General features: G+C 47.0%; 1 protein-coding gene across 1 annotated transcript; it reads left to right on the top strand.

The window, feature by feature from the left end:
• Positions 1–639: 639 nt before the first annotated feature.
• On the top strand, positions 640–27,065 carry LOC120983147 (gastrula zinc finger protein XlCGF66.1-like). The gene is made up of 5 exons (XM_040413139.1): positions 640–677; positions 26,267–26,410; positions 26,523–26,690; positions 26,774–26,897; positions 27,016–27,065. Exons 2-5 carry the CDS (start codon positions 26,303–26,305, stop codon positions 27,063–27,065), a joined length of 450 nt encoding a protein of 149 aa, XP_040269073.1. The 5' UTR covers positions 640–677; positions 26,267–26,302.
• The last annotated feature ends 312 nt before the right edge of the window (positions 27,066–27,377 follow it).

Here is a 27,377-nt window from a genome sequence, read left to right as displayed (position 1 = left end):
GCCTCATGTCCCCCAGAATACACCACATGCCCCCCCTCACAGATTTACACCCCATAAAGCCCCCACCTCAGATATGTGCCCGCATAATTGCACCAGATTCCACTCCACTTGAACCCGCTGCCCCCTCATATATGAGCTCCATATGCTGCCCCTCACCTGCTCCCTATGAAGCTCTGTGTACTCCAGCACATCCCCCCTCACTAGGCTGCTTACAGGCACAGCCCCTCCTCCTGCAGTCCGGGTTTGTCAGCACTTCCCACATTTGGTCATGTGACCATAAAGGAGCATGTGACCAGTGACGTCACAGACCTCCTTCTAGCAACTCTACTTTAGCATTTACCATAATATATCGGTGAATTCTTATTGACTCCAGGACCTTTGATGATATTATGGCCATGTGATCAGTCACATGAAGGAAGGGGTAAAGCAATGCAGTTTTTCACTATTTAGCACTTCCTATCATGTGACCAGTGTGTCATCACAGGTCCTGTAGTCACCAGGATATAACGTCAGGGATCTTAGTGACTACAGGACCTTTGATGATGTCATGGTCATGTGATCAGTCACATGAGGGGAGGAGTAAAGTAGTGAAGGTTTTTCACTGTGTAGCACTTCCTGTCATGTGACCAGTGTGACGTCATCGCAGGTCCTGCAGCCCCAGGAGGTGAGATCTGCAGGTCAGTTATTGGTCTTGGTTCTGGGTTTATTAGAATGGAGCGGTTCTATAGGTGACATATAGCAGGTCCAGCCAGCAGGGGGCAGCACTGGCCATAGAGAGTCTCTGCTCACACAGTCTGGAGGTCAGGAGGGGAGTTCTCCTCAGACATGTCTGCTCATAGAAACATAGAAACATAGAATGTGTCGGCAGATAAGAACCATTTGGCCCATCTAGTCTGCCCAATATACTGAACACTATGGATAGCCCCTGGCCCTATCTTATATGAAGGATGGCCTTATGCCTATCCCATGCTTGCTTAAACTCCTCCACTGTATTTGCAGCTGCCACTTCTGCAGGAAGGCTATTCCATGCATCCACTACTCTCTCAGTAAAGTAATACTTCCTGATATTACTTTTAAACCTTTGCCCCTCTAATTTAAAACTATGTCCTCTTGTAGCAGTTTTTCTTCTTTTAAATATTCTCTCCTCTTTTACCTTGTTGATTCTCTTTATGTATTTAGCAGTTTCTATCATATCCACTCTGTCTCGTCTTTCTTCCAAGCTATACATGTTAAGGTCCTTTAACCTTTCCTGGTAAGTTTTGTCCTGCAATCCATGTACTAGTTTAGTAGCTCTTCTCTGAACTCTCTCCAAAGTATCAATATCCTTCTGGAGATATGGTCTCCAGTACTGAGCACAATACTCCAAATGAGGTCTCACTAGTGCTCTGTAGAGCGGCATGAGCGCCCCCCTCTTTCTACTGGTAATGCCTCTCCCTATACACCTCAGCATTCTGCTAGCATTTCCTGCTGCTCTATGACATTGTCTGCCTACCTTTAAGTCTTCTGAAATAATGACCCCTAAATCCCTTTCCTCAGATACTGAGGTCAGGACTGTGTCACTGATTTTATATTCTGCTCTTGAGTTTTTACGCCCCAGGTGCATTACATTAAATTTTAGTTGCCAGATTTTTGACCATTCCTCTAGTTTTCTTAAATCCTTTTCCATTTGGTTTATCCCTCCAGGAACATCAACCCTGTTACAAATCTGTGTCATCAGCAAAAAGACACACCTTACCATCGAGGCCTTCTGCAATTTCGCTTATAAAGATATTAAACAATACGGGTCCCAGAACAGATCCCTGAGGTAGCCCACTGGTAACAAGACCATGTTCTGAATATACTCCATTGACTACAACCCTCTGTTGTCTGTCCCTCAGCCACTGCCTAATCCATTCAACAATATGGGAGTCCAAGCTCAAAGACTGCAATTTATTGATAAGTCTTCTATGTGGGACAGTATCCAAAGCCTTACTAAAGTCTAGATAAGCGATGTCTACTGCACCTCCGCCATCTATTATTTTAGTCACCCAAACAAAAAAATCAATAAGATTAGTTTGACATGATCTCCCTGAAGTAAACCCATGCTGTTTTTCATCTTTCAATCCATGGGATTTTAGATGTTCCACAATCCTCTCCTTAAGTATGGTTTCCATTAATTTCCCCACTATTGATGTCAGGCTTACCGGCCTATAGTTGCCCGATTCCTCCCTACTACCTTTCTTGTGAATGGGCACAACATTTGCTAATTTCCAATCTTCTGGGACGACTCCTGTTGCCAGTGATTGGTTAAATAAATCTGTTAATGGTTTTGCTAGTTCACCGCTGAGCTCTTTTAATAGCTTTGGGTGTATCCCATCAGGCCCCTGTGACTTATTTGTATTAATTTTAGACCTCTTCCTCTGTAAAGACACATGCATCAAAAGATTCATTAGTCTTCTTTCCTAACTGAGGTCCTTTTCCTTCATTTTTCTTTGTAAAAACTGAACAGAAGAAGTATTCATTGAGGCAGTCAGCTAGTTCTTTATCTTCTTCCATATACCTTCCTTCTTTTGTTTTTCAATTTTGTAATTCCTTGTTTTAGTTTCCTTTTTTACTGACAAGCCTAATGCAATTTTCTGTTGCCTTCAATAGTGCCACTTTTAAGTAGTCCCATTTCTCCTGGACTCTAATGAAACTGTTGCAATCTGATAGGGACTCGTATACCACTAATCTAATTTTAGAAAAGTCTGTTTTTCTAAAATCTAAAACTTTTGTTTTTGTGTGGTGTGTCACTGTACTTATAGTAAATCACACTGACTGGTGATCACTAGATCCCAAGCTTTCCCCTACAGTAATATCAGATACCAAATTCCCATTTGTGAATACTAAATCTAAAATGGCCTCCTTCCGGTTTGCTCCTCAACTACTTGCTGTAGAGATAATCCCAATAGGGAATTTAGAATATCTGTACTCCTGGCAGAACTAGCTATTTTTGTTTTCCAGTTTACATCTGGAAGATTGAAGTCTCCCATAATGATAACTTCCCCCTTCAATGTAATTTTAGCTATTTCCTCTACTAGTAGATCATCTAAATCTTTGACTTGGCTAGGTGGTCTATATATCACACCTACACGAGTTACCTTATGATTATCAAGCTGCAAGGTAACCCAAACTGACTCTAAATTGGTCTCGCTAACTTGTATCAAATTAGATTTTATGCTATCTTTTACATACAGGGCTACCCCTCCCCCTTCTTGCCTTTTCTGTCTTTCCTGTATAGAGAGAACCCTGGTATTGTTATATCCCAGTCATTACTCCCATTAAACCACGTCTCAGGAACAGCTACTAAATGTATATTCTCAGATGCCATTATAGCCTCAAGTTCATTGATCTTATTCCCTAAACTGCGAGCATTTGTAGACAAGAATCTGAGCTTGTCATTTCTTAACCTTTGTGCTACTGGCATCTTCTGGCATTGTTCCGGGGGGCAGTTGGACTGCTGGATTATCACTCTTTTGCCCCCCTTTCCTAGTTTAAATGCTCCTTAGCAAATACTTGGAACTGTTCACCGAGGACATTCGTTCCCTTGATAGAAAGATGCAAACCATCTTTCTTGTACAGTTCTTTTCCATTCCAACAAGAGCTAACATGAGACACAAAGCCAAACCCTTGGTTCAGACACTATTCACCAAGCCATACATTGAATTCCTTAATGCGCATCTTCCTGTCATGCTGCAGGTTATGCACAGGCAAAACAGGCAAATTTTTATTTATTGAAAAAATTAGTGGTGTCTAGTCCATTAGGATAAATGGTATATAGAGTGGTGGGAAAAAAAAGTGGTGAAAAATAATATGACATAAAAATAAGGATAAAAATATATAAATTATATAAGAATGAATTGGTGAAAAATAATAATATACTTTTCCAGGATGAAAAAAGGTTGGAAAAATCAATAAGATGTAGTATTGGTGCTAATGACCAAGTGTTGAGTCTTTTCTGGTGGGCTCCTGTGGATATAATATCCTTTCCCAGCAGTTTGTGATCAGTCTATGTCCCTTTATAAGTAGGTGGATGTATGGGTTGCGATAAAAAGGAAGAAAGTGTTATAAAGTCCTGTAAAATATAATCATGCAAAATATGGTCCCATGTGGGACTTTAGCTTGTGGATATAAAGGTAGCGCTAAAAAGGAAAAAATGAAATAGATGAAAAAATAGCACTATCCTGTACAATGTACGATGTGGAACTTATGCTCCCCCTGGAATATTAGGAGACCCCCAGACCCCTGTAAGAGGGGCTGTTCTCCTGGATTAGAGGGGTCTTCCATCACACACTGTTCTGTGATGTCACTAGGATATGGAGTCAGTGTGTGGTCGGTGGGGACAACCTCTTCTAGATGAAGGGGCTGCAGCGCTGTGTCCTCTCCTCCACAGTCCCTGCACAGCGGAGGCCGGTGTTCCGGAATTTTCTGCTACCCGGAATATTTTGCTACGCACGTCACTTCCGGTAGGGACGTGGAAGGTGTGTCTCTCACCTTGGCTTCTCATTGGCTCTGCCGGGGGTTTGTCGGCGCAGGCGCGGAGGATTCACCCATCGCGTGAATGCGCCGAGGGTAGCAGAAAATTCCGGACCACTGCGCATGCGCAAAGGAGACCGACCGAAGGTAGCAGAACATTCCGGCCCACTGCGCATGCGCGAAATAGGACGGTTTGGCGCAGGCGCAGTAGCGCCGAGTCAGTTAACAATAAATTTTAACAAAATGCAAATATCTAGACCTCTTCAGCACCTCTGTGACCTTTACTTGACAGTATTATGTCTATATTGTGGAAGATAGTTTTAAGGAAATGAAATAAAGATTTAAAATGTTATATTAGTCAGCACTTCAAGCTAGACGTAATGTGGGCTGAGTGACCGATTAATAAAAATACTGTGAACGCGCCGAAGGTAGCATAAAATTCCGGCCCACTGTGCATGCGCGAAGCCGGAATTTTCTGCTACCTTCGGCCATCTTTTTCGCGCATGCGCAGTGGGCCAGAATTTTATGCTACCTTTGGCGCGTTCTCACCACTGCGCATGCGCGAAGAAGACGACCGAAGGTAGCAGAAAATTCCGGCTTTGCGCATGCACAGTGGGCCAGAATTTTATGCTACCTTCGGCTCCTACTGCGCCTGCGCCGAGCCGTCTTTTTTAGCGAGCCGAAGGTAGCAGAACATTCCGGACCACTGCGCATGCGCGGAAAAAAGACGGCTTGGCGCAGGCGCAGTAGCGCCGAGTCCAGTTAACAATAAAGGTTAACAAAATACAAATATCTAGACCTCTTCAGCACCTCTGTGACGTTTACTTGACAGTATTTTTATTAATCGGTCACTCAGACCACATTACGTCTAGCTTGAAGTGCTGACTAATAAAATTTTAAATCTTTATTTCATTTCCTTAAAACTATCTTCCACAATATAGACATAAACTGTTTAACCTCCTGCGTCACACCAACGTCGATCGGCGTCATCTCGCGTGAGCCGAGATTTCCTGTGAACAGGATCGCGAGGTAAACGAGTGGATCTACAGCCTGCCAGCGGCGATCATTCGCTGGCAGCCTGTAGATGCAATTTTTTTAACCCCTTAAAGGTACAGTACAGACCAAAAGTTTTGACACACCTTCTCATTCAAAGAGTTTTCTTTATTTTCATGACTATGAAGGCATCAAAACTATGAATTAACACATGTGGAATTATATACATAGCAAACAAGTGTGAAACAACTGAAAATATGTCATATTCTAGGTTCTTCAAAGTAGCCACCTTTTGCTTTGATTACTGCTTTGCACACTCTTGGCATTCTCTTGATGAGCTTCAAGAGGTAGTCCCCTGAAATGGTTTTCACTTCACAGGTGTGCGCTGTCAGGTTTAATAAGTGGGATTTCTTGCCTTATAAATGGGGTTGGGACCATCAGTGGCGTTGAGGAGAAGTCAGGTGGATACACAGCTGATAGTCCTACTGAATAGACTGTTAGAATTTGTATTATGGCAAGAAAAAAGCAGCTAAGTAAAGAAAAACGAGTGGCCATCATTACTTTAAGAATTGAAGGTCAGTCAGTCAGCCGAAAAATTGGGAAAACTTTGAAAGTAAGGGCTATTTGACCATGAAGGAGAGTGATGGGGTGCTGCGCCAGATGACCTGGCCTCCACAGTCACCGGACCTGAACCCAATCGAGATGGTTTGGGGTGAGCTGGACCGCAGAGTGAAGGAAAAGAGCCAACAAGTGCTAAGCATCTCTGGGAACTCCTTCAAGACTGTTGGACGACCATTTCAGGGGACTACCTCTTGAAGCTCATCAAGATAATGCCAAGAGTGTGCAAAGCAGTAATCAAAGCAAAAGGTGGCTACTTTGAAGAACCTAGAATATGACATATTTTCAGTTGTTTCACACTTGTTTGTCATGTATATAATTCCACATGTGTTAATTCATAGTTTTGATGCCTTCATAGTCATGAAAATAAAGAAAACTCTTTGAATGAGAAGGTGTGTCCAAACTTTTGGTCTGTACTGTATATTAGATGCTGTTTTGTTAACAGCGTCTGATATAACTGCTACCTGGTCCTCTGGTGGTCCCTTTTGCTTGGATCGACCACCAGAGGACACAGGCAGCTCTGTAAGTAGCACCAAACACCACTACACTACACCCCCCCGTCACTTATTATCCCCTGATCACCCCATATAGACTCCCTGATCACACCCCTATTATTGATCACCCCCCTGTAAGGCTCCATTCAGACGTCCGTATGTGTTTTGCGGATCCGCACATTGCCAGAACTATATAGAAAATGCCTTTTCTTGTCCGCAATTGCGGACAAGAATAGGACATGTTCTATAGGCTCTACAAAAAACGCAGTGTTCGTCCGATCAGGCCTGATCTTGTGCGCACACTTGCGTTCAGTCCGCCCCACCGCAGTGACAGAAATGTTTTTTTTTATGATCACTGCAAAAACACAGTAAAATCCCTGCGGCGCTATAAAAAGATCACTATTGAGGGGCATGGCGAGTTCATAGAAGATTTTTTTTTTTTGGCACAATTTAGCGGAAATTGATTTTTTTTATTTTTTTTTCTTACAAAGTCTCATATTCCACTAACTTGTGACAAAAAATAAAATCTCACATGAACTCACCATACCCCTCACGGAATCCAAATGCGTAAAATTTTTTAGACATTTATATTCCAGACTTCTTCTCACGCTTTAGGGCCCCTAAAATGCCAGGGCAGTATAAATACCCCACATGTGACCCCATTTCGGAAAGAAGACACCCCAAGGTATTTCAAAAGGGGCATGGCGAGTTCATGTAAAATTTTATTTTTTGTCACAAGTTAGTGGAATATGAGACTTTGTAAGAAAAAAAAAAGAAAAAATCAATTTCCGCTAACTTGTGGCAAAAAAAATATATTCTAGGAACTCGCCATGCCCCTCACGGAATACCTTGGGGTGTCTTCTTTCCAAAATGGGGTCACTTGTGGGGTATTTATACTGCCCTGGCATTTTAGGGGTCCTAAAGCGTGAGAAGAAGTCTGGGATCTAAATGTCTAAAAATGCCCTCCTAAAAGGTACTCATTGGAATTTGGGCCCCTTTGCGCACCTAGGCTGCAAAAAAGTGTCACACATGTGGTATCGCTGTACTCAGGAGAAGTTGGGCAATGTGTTTTAGGGTATATTTTTTACATATACCCATGCTGGGTGAGAGAAATATCTCTGTAAAAGTCAACTTTTTAAAAAATAAATATACAAAGTTGTCACTTTACAGAGGTATTTCTCTCACCCAGCATGGGTATATGTAAAATGACACCCCAAAACACATTCCCCAACTTCTCCTGAGTACGGCGATACCAGATGTGTGACACTTTTTTGTAGCCTAGGTGCGCAAAGGGGCCGAAAGTCCAACGAGTACCTTTAGGCTTCACAGGGATGCTCCCAATTTAGCCCCGCCCAAAATGCCAGAACAGTAAACACATCCCACAAATGACCCCATTTTGGAAAGTAGACACCCCAAGGTATTCACTGAGGGGCATAGTGAGTCCGTGGGAGATTTTTTATTTTTTTGCCAGAAGTTAGCAGAAATGGAAACTTTATTTATTTATTTTTTTCTCAGAAAGTGTAATTTCCCGCTAACTTGTTAAAAAAAATTAAATCATACATGAACTCACCATGCCCCTCCGCGAATACTTTGGGGTGTCTTCTTTCTAAAATGGGGTCATTTGGGGGGTATTTATACTATCCTGGCATTCTAGCACCTTAAGAAACATGACAGGTGCTCAGAAAGTCAGAGCTGCTTCAAAATGCGGAAATTCACATTTTTGTACCATAGTTTGTAAACGCTATAACTTTTGCGCAAACCAATAAATATACACTTATTGCATTTTTTTTAAATCAAAGACATGTAGCACAATACATTCTGACACAAACTTGTATAGAAATGTCATTATATTTGAACAATTTAACCAGAGAAAGTTAAAAATACACTTTTTTTTTTAGAAAATTGCTCTTACACCTCTATGGAGTCAGGGATGTCACCGCTCTTACACCTCTCTATGCAGTCAGGGATGTCACCGCTCTTACACCTTTCTATGGAGTCAGGGATGTCACCGCTCTTACACCTTTCTATGGAGTCAGGGATGTCACCGCTCTTACACCTCTATGGAGTCAGGGATGTCACCGCTCTTACACCTCTATGGAGTCAGGGATGTCACCGCTCTTACACCTCTATGGAGTCAGGGATGTCACCGCTCTTACACCTCTATGGAGTCAGGGATGTCACCGCTCTTACACCTTTCTATGGAGTCAAGGATGTCACCGCTCTTACACCTCTCTATGGAGTCAGGGATGTCACCGCTTTTACACCTTTCTATGGAGTCAGGGATGTCACCGCTCTTACACCTCTATGGAGTCAGGGATGTCACCGCTCTTACACCTCTCTATGGAGTCAGGGATGTCACCGCTCTTACACCTCTATGGAGTCAGGGATGTCACCGCTCTTACACCTTTCTATGGAGTCAGGGATGTCACCGCTCTTACACCTTTCTATGGAGTCAGGGATGTCACTGCTCTTACACCTCTCTATGGAGTCAGGGATGTCACCGCTCTTACACCTTTCTATGGAGTCAGGGATGTCACCGCTCTTACACCTCTATGGAGTCAGGGATGTCACCGCTCTTACACCTTTCTATGGAGTCAGGGATGTCACCGCTCTTACACCTTTCTATGGAGTCAGGGATGTCACCGCTCTTACACCTCTATGGAGTCAGGGATGTCACCGCTCTTACACCTCTATGGAGTCAGGGATGTCACCGCTCTTACACCTCTATGTAGTCAGGGATGTCACCGCTCTTACACCTTTCTATGGAGTCAGGGATGTCACCGCTCTTACACCTTTCTATGGAGTCAGGGATGTCACCGCTCTTACACCTCTCTATGGAGTCAGGGATGTCACCGCTCTTACACCTTTCTATGGAGTCAGTGGTGTCACTGCTCTTACACCTCTCTATGGAGTCAGGGATGTCACCGCTCTTACACCTTTCTATGGAGTCAGGGATGTCACCGCTCTTACACCTTTCTATGGAGTCAGGGATGTCATCGCTCTTACACCTTTCTATGGAGTCAGGGATGTCACCGCTCTTACACCTCTATGGAGTCAGGGATGTCACCGCTCTTACACCTTTCTATGGAGTCAGGGATGTCACCGCTCTTACACCTCTATGGAGTCAGGGATGTCACCGCTCTTACACCTTTCTATGGAGTCAGGGATGTCACCGCTCTTACACCTCTATGGAGTCAGGGATGTTACCGCTCTTACACCTTTCTATGCAGTCAGGGATGTCACCGCTCTTACACCTCTATGGAGTCAGGGATGTCACCGCTCTTACACCTCTCTATGGAGTCAGGGATGTTACCGCTCTTACACCTTTCTATGCAGTCAGGGATGTCACCGCTCTTACACCTTTCTATGGAGTCAGGGATGTCACCGCTCTTACACCTCTATGGAGTCAGGGATGTCACCGCTCTTACACCTTTCTATGGAGTCAAGGATGTCACCGCTCTTACACCTCTATGGAGTCAGGGATTTCACCGCTCTTACACCTCTCTATGGAGTCAAGGATGTCACCGCTCTTACACCTTTCTATGGAGTCAGGGATGTCACCGCTCTTACACCTTTCCTTTCTATGGAGTCAGGGATGTCACCGCTCTTACACCTCTCTATGGAGTCAGGGATGTCACCGCTCTTACACCTCTATGGAGTCAGGGATGTCACCGCTCTTACACCTCTATCGAGTCAGGGATGTCACCGCTCTTACACCTCTATGGAGTCAGGGATGTCACCGCTCTTACACCTCTATGGAGTCAGGGATGTCACCGCTCTTACACCTTTCTATGGAGTCAGGGATGTCACCGCTCTTACACCTCTCTATGGAGTCAGGGATGTCACCGCTCTTACACCTTTCTATGCAGTCAGGGATGTCACCGCTCTTACACCTTTCTATGGAGTCAAGGATGTCACCGCTCTTACACCTCTATGGAGTCAGGGATGTCACCGCTCTTACACCTCTCTATGGAGTCAAGGATGTCACCGCTCTTACACCTCTATCGAGTCAGGGATGTCACCGCTCTTACACCTCTATGGAGTCAGGGATGTCACCGCTCTTACACCTCTATGGAGTCAGGGATGTCACCGCTCTTACACCTTTCTATGGAGTCAGGGATGTCACCGCTCTTACACCTCTCTATGGAGTCAGGGATGTCACCGCTCTTACACCTTTCTATGCAGTCAGGGATGTCACCGCTCTTACACCTTTCTATGGAGTCAAGGATGTCACCGCTCTTACACCTCTATGGAGTCAGGGATGTCACCGCTCTTACACCTCTCTATGGAGTCAAGGATGTCACCGCTCTTACACCTTTCTATGGAGTCAGGGATGTCACCGCTCTTACACCTCTATGGAGTCAGGGATGTCACCGCTCTTACACCTTTCCTTTCTATGGAGTCAGGGATGTCACCGCTCTTACACCTCTCTATGGAGTCAGGGATGTCACCGCTCTTACACCTCTATGGAGTCAGGGATGTCACCGCTCTTACACCTTTCTATGGAGTCAGGGATGTCACCGCTCTTACACCTCTATGGAGTCAGGGATGTCACCGCTCTTACACCTCTATGGAGTCAGGGATGTCACCGCTCTTACACCTCTCTATGGAGTCAAGGATGTCACCGCTCTTACACCTTTCTATGGAGTCAGGGATGTCACCGCTCTTACACCTTTCCTTTCTATGGAGTCAGGGATGTCACCGCTCTTACACCTTTCTATGCAGTCAAGGATGTCACCGCTCTTACTCCTCTATGGAGTCAGGGATGTCACCGCTCTTACACCTCTATGGAGTCAGGGATGTCACCGCTCTTACACCTCTATGGAGTCAGGGATGTTAACGCTCTTACACCTCTATGGAGTCAGGGATGTCACCGCTCTTACACCTCTATGGAGTCAGGGATGTCACCGCTCTTACACCTCTATGGAGTCAGGGATGTCACCGCTCTTACACCTTTCTATGGAGTCAGGGATGTCACCGCTCTTACACCTTTCTATGGAGTCAGGGATGTCACCGCTCTTACACCTCTATGGAGTCAGGGATGTCACCGCTCTTACACCTTTCTATGGAGTCAGGGATGTCACCGCTCTTACACCTTTCTATGGAGTCAGGGATGTCACCGCTCTTACACCTTTCTATGGAGTCAGGGATGTCACCGCTCTTACACCTTTCTATGGAGTCAAGGATGTCACCGCTCTTACACCTCTATGCAGTCAGGGATGTCACCGCTCTTACACCTTTCTATGGAGTCAGGGATGTCACCGCTCTTACACCTTTCTATGGAGTCAGGGATGTCACTGCTCTTACACCTTTCTATGGAGTCAGGGATGTCACCGCTCTTACACCTTTCTATGCAGTCAGGGATGTCACCGCTCTTAAACCTCTATGGAGTCAGGGATGTCACCGCTCTTACACCTCTATGGAGTCAGGGATGTCACTGCTCTTACACCTCTATGGAGTCAGGGATGTCACCGCTCTTACACCTCTATGGAGTCAGGGATGTCACCGCTCTTACACCTCTATGGAGTCAGGGATGTCACCGCTCTTACACCTCTATGGAGTCAGGGATGTCACCGCTCTTACACCCTTCTATGGAGTCAGGGATGTCACCGCTCTTACACCTCTATGGAGTCAGGGATGTCACCCCTCTTACACCTTTCTATGGAGTCAGGGATGTCACCGCTCTTACACCTTTCTATGCAGTCAGGGATGTCACCGCTCTTACACCTTTCTATGCAGTCAGGGATGTCACCGCTCTTAAACCTCTATGGAGTCAGGGATGTCACCGCTCTTACACCTCTATGGAGTCAGGGATGTCACTGCTCTTACACCTCTATGGAGTCAGGGATGTCACCGCTCTTACACCTCTATGGAGTCAGGGATGTCACCGCTCTTACACCTCTATGGAGTCAGGGATGTCACCGCTCTTACACCTCTATGGAGTCAGGGATGTCACCGCTCTTACACCCTTCTATGGAGTCAGGGATGTCACCGCTCTTACACCTCTATGGAGTCAGGGATGTCACCCCTCTTACACCTTTCTATGGAGTCAGGGATGTCACCGCTCTTACACCTTTCTATGCAGTCAGGGATGTCACCGCTCTTACACCTTTCTATGGAGTCAAGGATGTCACCGCTCTTACACCTCTATGGAGTCATGGATTTCACCGCTCTTACACCTCTCTATGGAGTCAAGGATGTCACCGCTCTTACACCTTTCTATGGAGTCAGGGATGTCACCGCTCTTACACCTTTCCTTTCTATGGAGTCAGGGATGTCACCGCTCTTACACCTCTCTATGGAGTCAGGGATGTCACCGCTCTTACACCTCTATGGAGTCAGGGATGTCACCGCTCTTACACCTCTATCGAGTCAGGGATGTCACCGCTCTTACACCTCTATGGAGTCAGGGATGTCACCGCTCTTACACCTCTATGGAGTCAGGGATGTCACCGCTCTTACACCTCTATGGAGTCAGGGATGTCACCGCTCTTACACCTCTATGGAGTCAGGGATGTCACCGCTCTTACACCTCTATGGAGTCAGAGATATCACCGCTCTGACACCTCTATGGAGTCAGGGATGTCACTGCTCTTACACCTCTATGGAGTCAGGGATGTCACCGCTCTTACACCTTTCTATGGAGTCAGGGATGTCACCGCTCTTACACCTCTATGGAGTCAGGGATGTCACCGCTCTTACACCTCTATGGAGTCAGGGATGTCACCGCTCTTACACCTCTATGGAGTCAGGGATGTCACCGCTCTTACACCTCTATGGAGTCAGGGATGTCACCGCTCTTACACCTTTCTATGGAGTCAGGGATGTCACCGCTCTTACATCTTTCTATGGAGTCTGGGATGTCACCGCTCTTACACCTCTATGGAGTCAGGGATGTCACCGCTCTTACACCTCTATGGAGTCAGGGATGTCACCGCTCTTACACCTTTCTATGGAGTCAGGGATGTCACCGCTCTTACACCTTTCTATGGAGTCAGGGATGTCACCGCTCTTACACCTTTCTATGGAGTCAGGGATGTCACCGCTCTTACACCTTTCTATGGAGTCAAGGATGTCACCGCTCTTACACCTCTATGCAGTCAGGGATGTCACCGCTCTTACACCTTTCTATGGAGTCAGGGATGTCACCGCTCTTACACCTTTCTATGGAGTCAGGGATGTCACTGCTCTTACACCTTTCTATGGAGTCAGGGATGTCACCGCTCTTACACCTTTCTATGCAGTCAGGGATGTCACCGCTCTTAAACCTCTATGGAGTCAGGGATGTCACCGCTCTTACACCTCTATGGAGTCAGGGATGTCACTGCTCTTACACCTCTATGGAGTCAGGGATGTCACCGCTCTTACACCTCTATGGAGTCAGGGATGTCACCGCTCTTACACCTCTATGGAGTCAGGGATGTCACCGCTCTTACACCTCTATGGAGTCAGGGATGTCACCGCTCTTACACCCTTCTATGGAGTCAGGGATGTCACCGCTCTTACACCTCTATGGAGTCAGGGATGTCACCCCTCTTACACCTTTCTATGGAGTCAGGGATGTCACCGCTCTTACACCTTTCTATGCAGTCAGGGATGTCACCGCTCTTACACCTTTCTATGCAGTCAGGGATGTCACCGCTCTTAAACCTCTATGGAGTCAGGGATGTCACCGCTCTTACACCTCTATGGAGTCAGGGATGTCACTGCTCTTACACCTCTATGGAGTCAGGGATGTCACCGCTCTTACACCTCTATGGAGTCAGGGATGTCACCGCTCTTACACCTCTATGGAGTCAGGGATGTCACCGCTCTTACACCTCTATGGAGTCAGGGATGTCACCGCTCTTACACCCTTCTATGGAGTCAGGGATGTCACCGCTCTTACACCTCTATGGAGTCAGGGATGTCACCGCTCTTACACCTTTCTATGGAGTCAGGGATGTCACCGCTCTTACACCTTTCTATGCAGTCAGGGATGTCACCGCTCTTACACCTTTCTATGGAGTCAAGGATGTCACCGCTCTTACACCTCTATGGAGTCATGGATTTCACCGCTCTTACACCTCTCTATGGAGTCAAGGATGTCACCGCTCTTACACCTTTCTATGGAGTCAGGGATGTCACCGCTCTTACACCTTTCCTTTCTATGGAGTCAGGGATGTCACCGCTCTTACACCTCTCTATGGAGTCAGGGATGTCACCGCTCTTACACCTCTATGGAGTCAGGGATGTCACCGCTCTTACACCTCTATCGAGTCAGGGATGTCACCGCTCTTACACCTCTATGGAGTCAGGGATGTCACCGCTCTTACACCTCTATGGAGTCAGGGATGTCACCGCTCTTACACCTCTATGGAGTCAGGGATGTCACCGCTCTTACACCTCTATGGAGTCAGGGATGTCACCGCTCTTACACCTCTATGGAGTCAGAGATATCACCGCTCTGACACCTCTATGGAGTCAGGGATGTCACTGCTCTTACACCTCTATGGAGTCAGGGATGTCACCGCTCTTACACCTTTCTATGGAGTCAGGGATGTCACCGCTCTTACACCTCTATGGAGTCAGGGATGTCACCGCTCTTACACCTCTATGGAGTCAGGGATGTCACCGCTCTTACACCTCTATGGAGTCAGGGATGTCACCGCTCTTACACCTTTCTATGGAGTCAGGGATGTCACCGCTCTTACATCTTTCTATGGAGTCTGGGATGTCACCGCTCTTACACCTCTATGGAGTCAGGGATGTCACCGCTCTTACACCTCTATGGAGTCAAGGATGTCACCGCTCTTACACCTCTATGGAGTCAGGGATGTCACCGCTCTTACACCTTTATGGAGTCAGGATTGTCACCGCTCGGAATCTTCTGCTACCTTCGGCTCGCTAAAAAAGACGGCTCGACGAAGGCGCAGTAGGAGCCGAAGGTAGCATAAAATTCCGGCCCACTGTGCATGCGCGAAGCCGGAATTTTCTGCTACCTCCGGTCGTCTTCTTCGCGCATGCGCAGTGGTATGAATGCGCCGAAGGTAGCATAAAATTCTGGCTCACTGCGCATGCACGAAAAAGACGACCGAAGGTAGCAGAAAATTGCGGCTTCGCGCATGCGCAGTGCGCCGGAATTTTATGCTACCTTCGGCGCGTTCACAGTATTTTTATTAATTGGTCACTCAGCCCACATTACGTCTAGCTTGAAGTGCTGACTAATAAAACATTTTAAATCTTTATTTCATTTCCTTAAAACTATCTTCCACAATATAGACATAATACTGTCAAGTAAACGTCACAGAGGTGCTGAAGAGGTCTAGATATTTGTATTTTGTTAAAATTTATTGTTAACTGACTCGGCGCTACTGCGCCTGCGCCAAACCGCCTTTTTTTGCGCATGCGCAGTTGGCCGGAATGTTCTGCTACCTTCGGCTCGCTATAAAAGACAGCTTGGCGCAGGCGCAGTAGGAGCCGAAGGTAGCAGAAAATACCAGCCTACTGCGCATGCACGAAGCCGGAATTTTCTGCTACCTTCGGTCGGTCTTCTTCGTGCATGCGCAGTGGTCCGGAATTTTCTGCTACCCTCGGCGCGTTCACGCAATGGGTGAATCCTCAGCTAATGCGCCGACAAAAACCCCCGGCAGAGACAATGAGAAGCCGAGGTGAGAGACACACCTCCCACGTCACTACCGGAAGTGACGTGCGTAGCAAAATATTCCGGGTAGCAGAAAATTCCGGAACACTGGAGCTCTAATGAGCAGGGACTGTGGAGGAGATTCAGCAGTAAAGCAGCTCTGCAGCCCCTCCATTCCCAGGATTAGTGGGGTCCTGATAGAGGCGAGGCCCCACCTACCGCACATGTATGGTAATATATTAATCAAGTGATAAATTGAACTAAATAAAATGTTAAAATATATCAGATAGTATAGAAAAAAATAAGCATGAAAAATGTCCCATTAAAATTGTTTGTCTAAAAAACAATGGAAAAAATAAATATACTAAATATTATCACTGTGACCGCACCGACCCAAACTAATCACGCGGCTCCTTCACATCCACGTTGTGTTTTCCATATTTCTGTTCTGACAAAGGGCCAGAAAGCAGAGAAAATGGTTGTTTTCAGCCTCATTTTCTTGTCAGTTATTTTTATTTTGATGGAAGAAAAAGTCTTCTGTGCAAAGAACAGAAACATGGCTGAATGGCGCTCTCTGCTTCTTCTTTTAAGGCTACTTTCACCCCTGTGTTCAGTGCGGATCCGTCTGGTATCTGCACAGACGGATCCGCACCTATAAATGCAAACGCTGGTATCCGTTCAGTGCGGATCCGTCTGCATAACTTAGTCGAAAAAAAGTCTAAGTCTAAGTGTAAGTCAGGACGGATCAGTTTGGCTCTGCACCGCCAGGCGGACACCAAAACGCTGCAAGCAGCCTCCAGAGCGGAATGGAGGTGGAACGGGGCCAAACTGATGCATTCTGAACGGATCCGCATTCATTCAGAATGCATTGGGGCTAAACTGATCCGTTGGGGGCCGCTTGTGAGAGCCTTGAAACGGATCTCATAGGCGGACCCAGAAACGGCAGTGGGAAAGTAGCCTAACATTGCTGTCAATTAAAGGGGTTATATGCAAGTTAAAAAAATAATGTAATGCCCCCACTTTCATGTGATTCAGTGATAATGTTGAAAATGTTCCTACCCCGCCAGCGCTGTGCTCTGGTGTAATTCCTGGATCTTGTGCGATGTGCGCGGGTTGCACCTGTGTGGTCAGGCAGCCTTGAGCACTCGCTACTCACAGCACCCTAGGCTGCCTGACTGTGCAGGCGCAATCCACATACATCGCGGGTTATAACCGCACATGATCCAGGGAGACCGCGGAGCTCAGCGCTGGCCCGATAGGAGAGCGTCGAGCGCAGCGCTGGCCCGATAGGAGAGCGCCGAGTGCAGCGCTGGCCCGATAGGAGAGCGCCGAGTGCAGCGCCTTCCCGATAGGAGAGCGCCGAGTGCAGCGCCTTCCCGATAGGAGAGTGCAGCGCCTTCCCGATAGGAGAGCGCCGAGCGCAGCACCTTCCCGATAGGAGAGCGCCGAGTGCAGCGCCTTCCCGATAGGAGAGTGCAGCGCCTTCCCGATAGGAGAGTGCAGCGCCTTCCCGATAGGAGAGCGCCGAGCGCAGCGCCTTCCCGATAGGAGAGCGCCGAGTGCAGCCCCTTCCCGATAGGAGAGCACCGAGCGCAGCGCCTTCCCGATAGGAGAGCGCCGAGTGCAGCGCCTTCCCGATAGGAGAGCGCCGAGTGCAGCGCCTTCCCGATAGGAGAGCGCCGAGTGCAGCGCCTTCCCGATAGGAGAGCGCCGAGTGCAGCGCCTTCCCGATAGGAGAGCGCAGTGCCGGCCCGATAGGAGAGCACCGAGCGCAGCGCTGGCCCGATAGGAGTGTTTTCAACATTATCAGTGAATCACATGAAGGGGGGACCATTAAAAAAAAAAACTGCAGACAACCTCTTTGATGATGAATATGGATGGAAGGTGTTCTGCTTGTAACCGTCGTTCAGTGTGTTTAAACAAAACATAAAAGGTAATTCCAGGATCGCTGCCTTTTGTTCGTATTGTCTCTGAAAAAAATGGAATTAACAGCAATAAAAATGCAGTGTGTACCCCAGAATGGCACCACGGCTGTCAATGGAAAAATAAATGTCATCAGGCTCAGAATATGACGACGGAAAAACAAGTGTCTTAACTGTTCACATCGTATGGCTGTAATTGTTGAATACCTTTCAGAACTGCCTTAATAGGATAAGCTGAAAAAAGCGATGGTTCCTCAGGGCGGAGTAAATAGAAAAAGTGCTGGATTCCTGCCAGATATATTTTAATGGTGCTATATGCTAATTTTAGCTGAGAGTAGCAAAAGCCAATGAATGCCATTATATAGGAAATGTGGCCAGTTCCCTCCGGTGGGTAACATTCATTGAACTTCATAAACCAAGCCCATGCCGTATTGTATAGTCTAAGCGTATTACTTGATAAAGATTGGCGCATGAGCCTGCGTGCTGTTTCGAGATGGTGCACTAATCCATCCTCAGTTCTGCGTACCGTGGTATAATCGACGGCATTGAGTCTGCCTCTGGGAAAACCTGGAAAAAAAGAGGGAAGTTGAAGCGGGATAACGCATCTTCTGCCGTGTTCTCATGACCACTTATATGCGAGCACACAAAATTAAACTTATGTTGTAATGATAACCATACCAACCTCCGCACAAAAGACATCATTTCTAATGCAGCTGATCTACCTTTAGCTAGAATCTCAACCACTACTGCGCTGTCTGTCAAGAATAGGACTGTTTTGTTCCTCCATTCCGCCCCCCAGACATGCGCCGCTGCCACTATAGGATAAATCTCCAAGAGAGGGGAAGACTGCTTAAACTTGGAGGAGTTACCAATCTCTGGAGGCCAAGAATCAGCTATCCAATGGGAACAATGGATAGCAGCAAACCCTGTTGCGGCAGCCACGTCGGAGTATACCACTGGCGATTGATTGTATACTGACGGAAAAAATAACGAAACCCCGTTCCATTGCGACAAAAATTTGTCCCACATGTTTAAGTCTGCCTTGGCTTGCTGGTCTAGACAGATCGGACTGTCTTGCTCCGATGCTGAGGAGAGTAATCTCAACAACCTAGATATAAATGATCTGCCCTGTGGGATTATCCGTATTGCAAAATTCAGAATCCCCAGGAGGGATTGCAATTCTGTTTTGGAAATTACCGTCGAGCGGGTAACGTTAGATACCGCCTCCTTAATTCTAACTAGTTTATCAGCTGGTAAACTAGCTTCCATTTTTTGCGTGTCTAACTGTATCCCTAAAAAGGTGATTCTAGTGCTGGGCCCCTCCACCTTGTTAGCTACGACCGGGACTTTAAGATCCTCAAAGACTGTCTGCAGGATACGTAAATCTTGAGGAACACCTGCCACGACTGTTCAATTAATAAAAAATCGTCCAGGTAATGTATGACATGATTTACCCGGAATTTATCAGTCAGCACCCAATGTAAGGCCTTCGAATTGGTCAAACAACCAGGGGCTAGATTTTGAGCCGAATGTCAGTTTATTAGAAAAATAATATAAATCTTGCCACTTGATACCGTGCCAACTCCAACTGGGGTTGCAAGGGTAATAATTTAAAGGCGTCAGTAATATCCGCTTTTGACAGCCACGTATTGTACCCTAAAGGTAATATTACCTGAATGGCCTCGTCTATAGAGGAATATTTCATGGTAAATTCTTCTGATGGTATTAGAGAATTCAGGTTGGGGATGGATGATGAATGAGGCGCTGACAAATCGTAAATTAGCCTTTTTTTATTAGGATTGAATTTCCTGGACACAACCCCGACCGGATTGACACGCCAGCACTCAAATGGTGACTGTCTTAGTGAACCTATCAGATAACCCCTATCAAGTTCCTGCTGGATTAAAGCTGACACTACTAATGGATTCTTATCTGCCAAACGTAAATTGTTACACTCGTAAGGGATTTGCGGGAGTGCCATGAAACCCGTGTGAAACCCATTAGCTAATCCATCCAGTACGAACTGTACCCAACCTGGCTCTGGGTGATCCGACAGCAATAGCCTGAGCAAATCTATATTTACCACCCCTAGTCATGCAGTTTTGGCGTCTTTCTGTGGACAAGCCGCCCTTGGGTGAGCCCTGAAGCATATAGAGCACAAGTGCAATAATCTACATTGATTGTAATGGCAATTCGCAAAGTTAAAATTATTACATAGTTGGGATCTGCCCAAGAACCTAATAGGTCGTCCTAATTTGTCCACTCCTGTTGCCATCTTACTAGTGGAAGGGAACTGGAAATTCTTCCTCTGCTGAGATTCTACCAACACATTGCCACTAGAGCACCATGCAGTCGTATGGGAATAAGAACTGCACAGTGAACAAGCCGGAGCTTTCAGGCCTGCAAAGTGTCGGCAGAATAGTTCAGTGTCTATTCTAGACCAGTCAATCTTCTGGTTGAATTGAGATAAAGCAGCAGCTGCTTTGGCAGCAAATGACCTGTGGTATTCGTAAAATGCTGTACCCCCATACTTATACCCTAGTTCCACAACCTTATAGAGATATAAATCGAGTTCCTCCCTTCTCTGGGGACTGACTGAACATATAAAATCTCGAAATAGGCTAAAGGCTAATACAAATTCAGGAATAGTAAGCTTCCTATTGAGCCTGACATCTTTCGACTTTGAAACCGCTGACACTTCCCTGCATGCAATTGTTTTGTTGTCTGGCGTTTCATGGGTAGCGATAAGGAGCGTAGCTAAGTTGACATCCTTACCCTCTAAAATGTCCTGCCGAACATTGCTCGGGATAAAATGCGAGGGCGCGATATCAGGAATACTTATAGGAGCCGCCTGGGATTCCTGTTGAACCCCCTGAGTGGCCGGGAGACTGGGCCCTACCAGAGAACCTGAGATGACCTTATTTTCTACGGATTCCAGCCTAACTTGCACATCTGATAATGAGGTAGCCATGGAATTAATCAAAGTGTGCAGTTGCGTGAGGGACGTCTGAATCGTGTTCATTGAGACTACATCCTGATTTGGCCCTGCAGACTCTGGTCTTAGTAGTCTATAAAGTTCTGCCTTCCTGGCTGAGGCGGGAAATGGGATCCCTCTTCTTGTTAATTCCGCCATCAGCTTGGACATGGTCCATGACCTGAAGGTAAGCCCTCCTCTTTCGGACTGCAGATCAATGCTCCCGTGACAGCTAGGAGTGTCCTCGATTTCTGAGATATTTGACATCTTGCACTACAATAGTAATGAAAAAAGAGAACTTAACCATTGTACCCGAAGAACCTAACTTATGAAAAAGGACCGTCACCATACACCACTAACCTAATATTAATGTGGAACTATTGAAAAGATCCCTGAATGAAGCGAACCACTCCCCCGAAGACAGGGTGAAACAGCTATAAACCCCAGCTGGTGCTCTCGAACCATGAAACCGGTGCCAAACCAGTGAGCCGTAACCGTGAAGGAACAATTGATGCCCCTGAAGTTGTGACGGGACAATGAGTCTGATATGTGGAGTCCCAGTGCGTAGTGCCTGAAGTCGTGTCAGGACTTACTGAGTCTGAAGGCGTGACAGACTATGCGTAAACCCTGAAGTCGTGTCAGGACTTACTGAGTCTGAAGACGTGCCAGACCGAACCCACTGCCTGAAGTCGTGACAGGTCTTAAAACTGCAGACGTGGCAGCACGTACCCTTGCCTGAAGGCGTGACAGGACTTACATCGAGTCTGTAGACGTGACGGACTTCTTGCTTGATAATCGGAACTTAAAGATGCGCGGGTCCCAGAGGTCGCGCTATATTTTTTCTGGAAGAGTAAAAATACTCCTCTTACCATTTTTGAGGAGTATTTTCAGCCGATGAAGAGTACGAAAGTTACAGTAATTCAGATAGTTAATACGAAGGCCTGTATAACATTAAGGGGTTTCTATTTATGCAGGGAAACCATTACTAGTATCTAGAGGTCACTGTTGCTCTGGAGGGTCGGTACCACTGAGGTCACTGTTGTTCTGGAGGGTCGGTACCACTGAGGTCACTGTTGCTCTGAGGGGTCGGTACCACTGAGGTCACTGTTGCTCTGATGGGTCGGTACCACTGAGGTCACTGTTGCTCTGGAGGGTCGGTACCACTGAGGTCACTGTTGCTCTGATGGGTCGGTACCACTGAGGTCACTGTTGCTCTGATGGGTCGGTACCACTGAGGTCACTGTTGCTCTGATGGGTCGGTACCACTGAGGTCACTGTTGCTCTGGAGGGTCGGTACCACTGAGGTCACTGTTGCTCTGAGGGATCGGTACCACTGAGGTCACTGTTGCTCTGGAGGGTCGGTACCACTGAGGTCACTGTTGCTCTGAGGGGTCGGTACCACTGAGGTCACTGTTGCAGTGATTTTATGAGGTTTAATGGGTTTGTCCTAAGATCGCTATTTATCACATGTCGTTAAAGAGGACCCCTCACCTCTCCGGATTTGTCTGTTTTGGTAACAACTTGCACCACTCCATGTAATAACAATCCTGGAGGATCTATTCTTATGACCTTATGTTGCACCATTCCTCTGTTATTCCTGTTATTAGTTATGAATGACTTGCTGGCAGTTTGCAGTGAATGTCCAGATGGGGGTGTCCCTGTATAGCTTGACATTATTCAATCAGTGCTGTCAACTGGTAACATCCAGCTGGACCCTTATTGCAGACTACTAGCAACTCGTTCATAAGTTCTAGTAGGAATAATAAAGGAATGGTACAATATAGAGTCACAAGAATTGATTCCCCAGAATTGTTATTGCATGGGAAATGCAAGTCGTTACTAAAACAGACATGTCCCCTTCAAGTACATGATCGCTGGGGGTCTCACCATCGGGTCTTACCATGTTCTAGTGTTCTCTGGTTCAAGTATGGAGAGGTAAATAGTGTTGATCTTGGGACAATCTCTTTTAATTTTTGCTGCTGTTTCTGTGCTGCTGGTCACGTGGCCATTGCTGCCCACCAAAGTTACGTCCTTGTAGACTCGTCTCTCAGGTGGGTAGGTCGGTGCCACCGGGGCTGTTGGTAGACTCTGAAGAGACCTGAGGCACTGGCGGAGCAGGACACAGGCACAATGGATGGTGGTGCATGCTGGTGCCAAGGACACAAGCGAAAGACCCGGGCACATACCTTGCACCGCCACAGTCACATGTGGATCTGGATGATGACATCACGCAGTGATAACCACTGATCTAGGGAGAAGCAACCTTTGGCACTCCAGCACTGCTGTGAAACTACAACTCCCAGCATGCACACTTGCTCAGCTGTTCTTGTAACTCCCAAAGAAGTTAAAGGAGGATACTGGGAGTTGTAGTTTCAGAAAAGCTGGAGTGCCAGAGGTTGCTGATCCCTGATCTAGAGGCTGTCATTTTGTCTTATGCTTGATCTCGCATAAAGGGGAGTTTGTCTTCCATGGCCAGGTTGCCCCATCTCATGCCACAAAAGTGCCACCACCGCTGTGGTTATTGCATTATACAGTCTTACAGCAAAGACTTCATGCGCTTGGCATGTCCTGGAGGCTGCAAATGGCCACATGCAGTCCTTGTAGCACCATGTGCCGCCATGCAGCGCCGCATTACAGAAGAAATCCTTATAGCAGCGTCTGGTGGAACATGCTGCAATAAATCCTTGATAGATTCATAAGAAAGTTGACAGGTCTGTCGTTATGGAGGTCTCTTGTTGACGTGTCCAGCGCTAGGACCCTCGCTGACTTCTATGAGCAGGAGTCTGAAGCGCTCAGCCACTTGTCCTCACTGCTGAGCGCGGTAGTGAAGATGGTCCCGTAGACCTTCTATTGAGGCCGTCTTCAGTACCGCACTCAGCAGGGAGGAGAGACCGCGCTCGGCTGAGCGCTTCAGACTCATCATTCTAGGGGAAAAACAAGGCGCTCAGATCCCCACAAAATCTCACAGATCCCCACTTACCCCGCCAGTGAGGATCGCGCGCGTCCTTCATCACTTCAGAGCGGTGTGCCATAAGCTCCGGCAGCCCCTCAAACTGACCAATCACAAAGCTCCTCACTGTAAGGAACCTTGTTATTGGTTGTTTCAGGCAGCAGCCACATCGCTGCGCTGCCTGCGCCGTTCACAGCATTCACTGCGCTGTTGAATGGCAGGGAAAAGTCTAAGGCGTATCGGTACACCTTAGACTTTTTCCAGGGAGTAAAATGGCCTGAACAGGCGTCTATGATGCTTGTACAGGCGTTATTGCGACCACTGGCGGGTCCTATGCCGTAGTAGAAGCGTATACTGATATAATCCTTTAATTATGATCTGACGAAACTTATGATCCCACCGACCGAGATGCTTGTTAACCGCCGTCCTCAGGACGCTGCTCCCTGCAATCGAATGCGGAATATAGCCTCGCCGCGATACCGGAAGTGCCTCTCAGCTGTGAGTAGCGCTGCCCCTAAGCTTTCGCCGTCGAGAACCCATGCCAGGGGGAGGGGGGTTTATATAGTGTAATAAGCCTCCCCTCCCACAAATACGGCAAACATATTTGCCTTTCACTTATCATGTAGAGAAAGTTAATACAAGCCACTTACGGGACTGTGCACATGAGCGGTGATTTTCACACATCACTTGTGCGTTGCGTGAAAATCGCAGCATGCTCCTCTTTGTGCGTTTTTCGCGTATTGCAGGCCCCATAGAAATGAATGGGGTTGCGTGAAAATCGCAAGTGCGGATGCGGTGCGATTTTCACGCACGGTTGCTAGGAGACGATCGGGATGGAGACCCGATCATTATTATTTTCCCTTATAACATGGTTATAAGGGAAAATAATAGAATTCTGAATACAGAATGCATAGTACAATAGCGCTGGAGGGGTTAAAAAAAATAAAAAAATAATTAAACTCACCTTAATCCACTTGATCGCACAGCCCGGCTTCTCTTCTGTCTTCTTTGCTGACGTCACTCCAGTCATCACATGGTCCATCACATGATCTTTTACCATAGTGATGGATCATGTGATGGACCATGTGACGATGGGAGTGACATGTATTCAGAATTCTATTATTTTCCCTTATAACCATGTTATAAGGGAAAATAATACAATCTACAGAAAACCGATCCCAAGCCCGAACTTCTGTGAAGAAGTTCGGGTTTGGGTACCAAACATGCGCAATTTTTCTCACGCGAGTGCAAAACACAATACAATGTTTTGCACTCGCGCTGAAAAATCGCGCATGTTCCCGCAACGCACCCGCACCTTTTCCCGAAACGCCCGTGTGAAAGAGGCCTTAAAGGGGTATTCCCATCAGCAGTTTTCATACTTACCTGCGGCGAGCGCGACGTTCACTTCCTGGATTCGGCTGGGCTTGATTGACGTCTTCTCCCGGCCAGGCCGCGCTTGCGCAGAAGACTGTAGATTTTCTCCCTGCCGGGCTGCGCAATGTCCTGGACGCGCACGCTGCTGCCCATGCGCCATGGTGACTTCTTCCTGGCCTGTATAGTATAGAGCCGGCGTGCACATTCGCGGTTCTGTACTATACTGGCCAGGAAGAAGTCATCATGGCGCATGCGCGGCAGCGTTCACGTTCAGGACATTGCCCGGCCGGGAGAAAATCTTCAGTCTTCTGCGCAAGCGCGGCCACAGGATTCAACAGGTGAGAGGTGGCCGTAACCAGGGGAGACGAAAGACAACAATCAGGTAAGATTTACAAAAACGATCACTGTCAAATCATTAACCGATTTAACAGTGATCATTGTGATGGGATAACCCCCAGCCGGCCTGGTGGGTGATCTCTCCACGAAAGAGTGGACTTCATCTCCCATTGTTATGCAGAAACTGCATCAAGAGACCAAATAAGAATGGATACAAACTGTGCCATTAAAAATAAAACTTATCCTGCAAAAAACAGGCGACATCCACAAAAAACAAAGACCCCACAGGTTATTTCCCCCATACATGACTATTTACTGCGCTGGTAACGCTAGTTATCTGTGTATCCGTAGTTATACAATACAGGTGTGTAGACCGCTATAGTGTAAGGATCTATATACCTGTGTGTCTATAGAGGTGGAATATGGCTGATTGTTTGGAGATCTTCTTTCAGATGTGATTTTGCTCTCAATCCTCCATGTTTCCCTCAGGTTTCTTAGGTTCAGGACTCTCTTCTTTTAAAGACCATGGTCCTTTCCATCAATGACCCACCAAGGATGGAGAAGGACAGAGACCACATGGCTGCGAGCATATTAGACCTCACCCTGGAGATCATCTCCTTGATAACTGGAGAGGTGAGAGTCTCACATGACATCACTCTTATCTCTAGTAATAAACCATGGAAATGTCTGGAAAGGTGAAGGATTCTTAGAATCTCTGTAGTGATCGGCGTCTCCCCATACACAGGATTACACAGTAGTGAAGAAGTCGTCTGGTGAGTGTGTGACACCCCGTGTGTCAGGAGGATGGAGCAGGACCCAGAGCCCCATCACCGAGCCTCCACCTCATTCCCTGATACATGAGCAGAAGATCCTAGAACTTACCACCAGGATCACTGAGCTGCTGAGCGGAGAGGTGAGCGCTGCTGGGAATGCTGGGACATTATACAATAACGCCAAGGGAGGGGTCTGGTAATGACTGTGTCCTTGTGTTGTCAGGTTCCTATAAGGTGTCAGGATGTCGCTGTCTATTTCTCCATGGAGGAGTGGGAGTATTTAGAAGAACACAGGGATCTGTACAAGGACGTCATGATGGAGAATCACCAGTCCCTCACATCACCGGGTAAGAGGAGACCTTCCATGACTGTGGAGGGGAGAACAGTTCTGAGAGTCAGATTCATCTGATCATCTGATCATCACATATAGACAATGTATTCAGTCACTGTGTGTATTTCCTATAGATGGATCCAGTCAGAGAAATCCACCAGAGAGATGTGGGCATGCTCTGTGAGCTGTGCAGAGATCACTCTGCAGGGAGGGGGAGGTGATGAGCTGTCACCATCACATGACAACACAACAACAAAAATATGTAGTTTCAGCTGTAGTTTCAGTAGCGTCCTGGCTGCCATGGTAACGATCTGAGCCCCAGCAGTGTAATCTGCCACTGCCACCAATGGAGGGGATAGGACCCTGTGGCCACCATATAACAATGAGGGGCGGGGGCTTGTGGCCAGTGATAATGGGGGGAAGGTCGGCGTGGGGGCTTTGGGAGGGCGCACTGCACCACCAATGAATGTAATTAACCACCTCAGCCCCCCTAGCT

The sequence above is a fragment of the Bufo bufo genome, unplaced genomic scaffold (assembly GCF_905171765.1).
Source record: "Bufo bufo unplaced genomic scaffold, aBufBuf1.1, whole genome shotgun sequence".
Classification (NCBI taxonomy): domain Eukaryota; kingdom Metazoa; phylum Chordata; class Amphibia; order Anura; family Bufonidae; genus Bufo; species Bufo bufo.
Note: the sequence above shows the minus strand (reverse complement) of the source record. Positions and strands in the feature narration are given on the sequence as shown.

Bases quoted from the DNA above. Each gene is read 5' to 3' on its own strand.
- LOC120983147 (XM_040413139.1), top strand. From the start codon at position 26,303: ATGGTCCTTTCCATCAATGACCCACCAAGGATGGAGAAGGACAGAGAC. The intron at 26,411-26,522 runs GTGAGAGTCTCA...CCCCATACACAG, and splicing joins TCTCCTTGATAACTGGAGAG to GATTACACAGTAGTGAAGAA. The intron at 26,691-26,773 runs GTGAGCGCTGCT...TTGTGTTGTCAG, and splicing joins CTGAGCTGCTGAGCGGAGAG to GTTCCTATAAGGTGTCAGGA.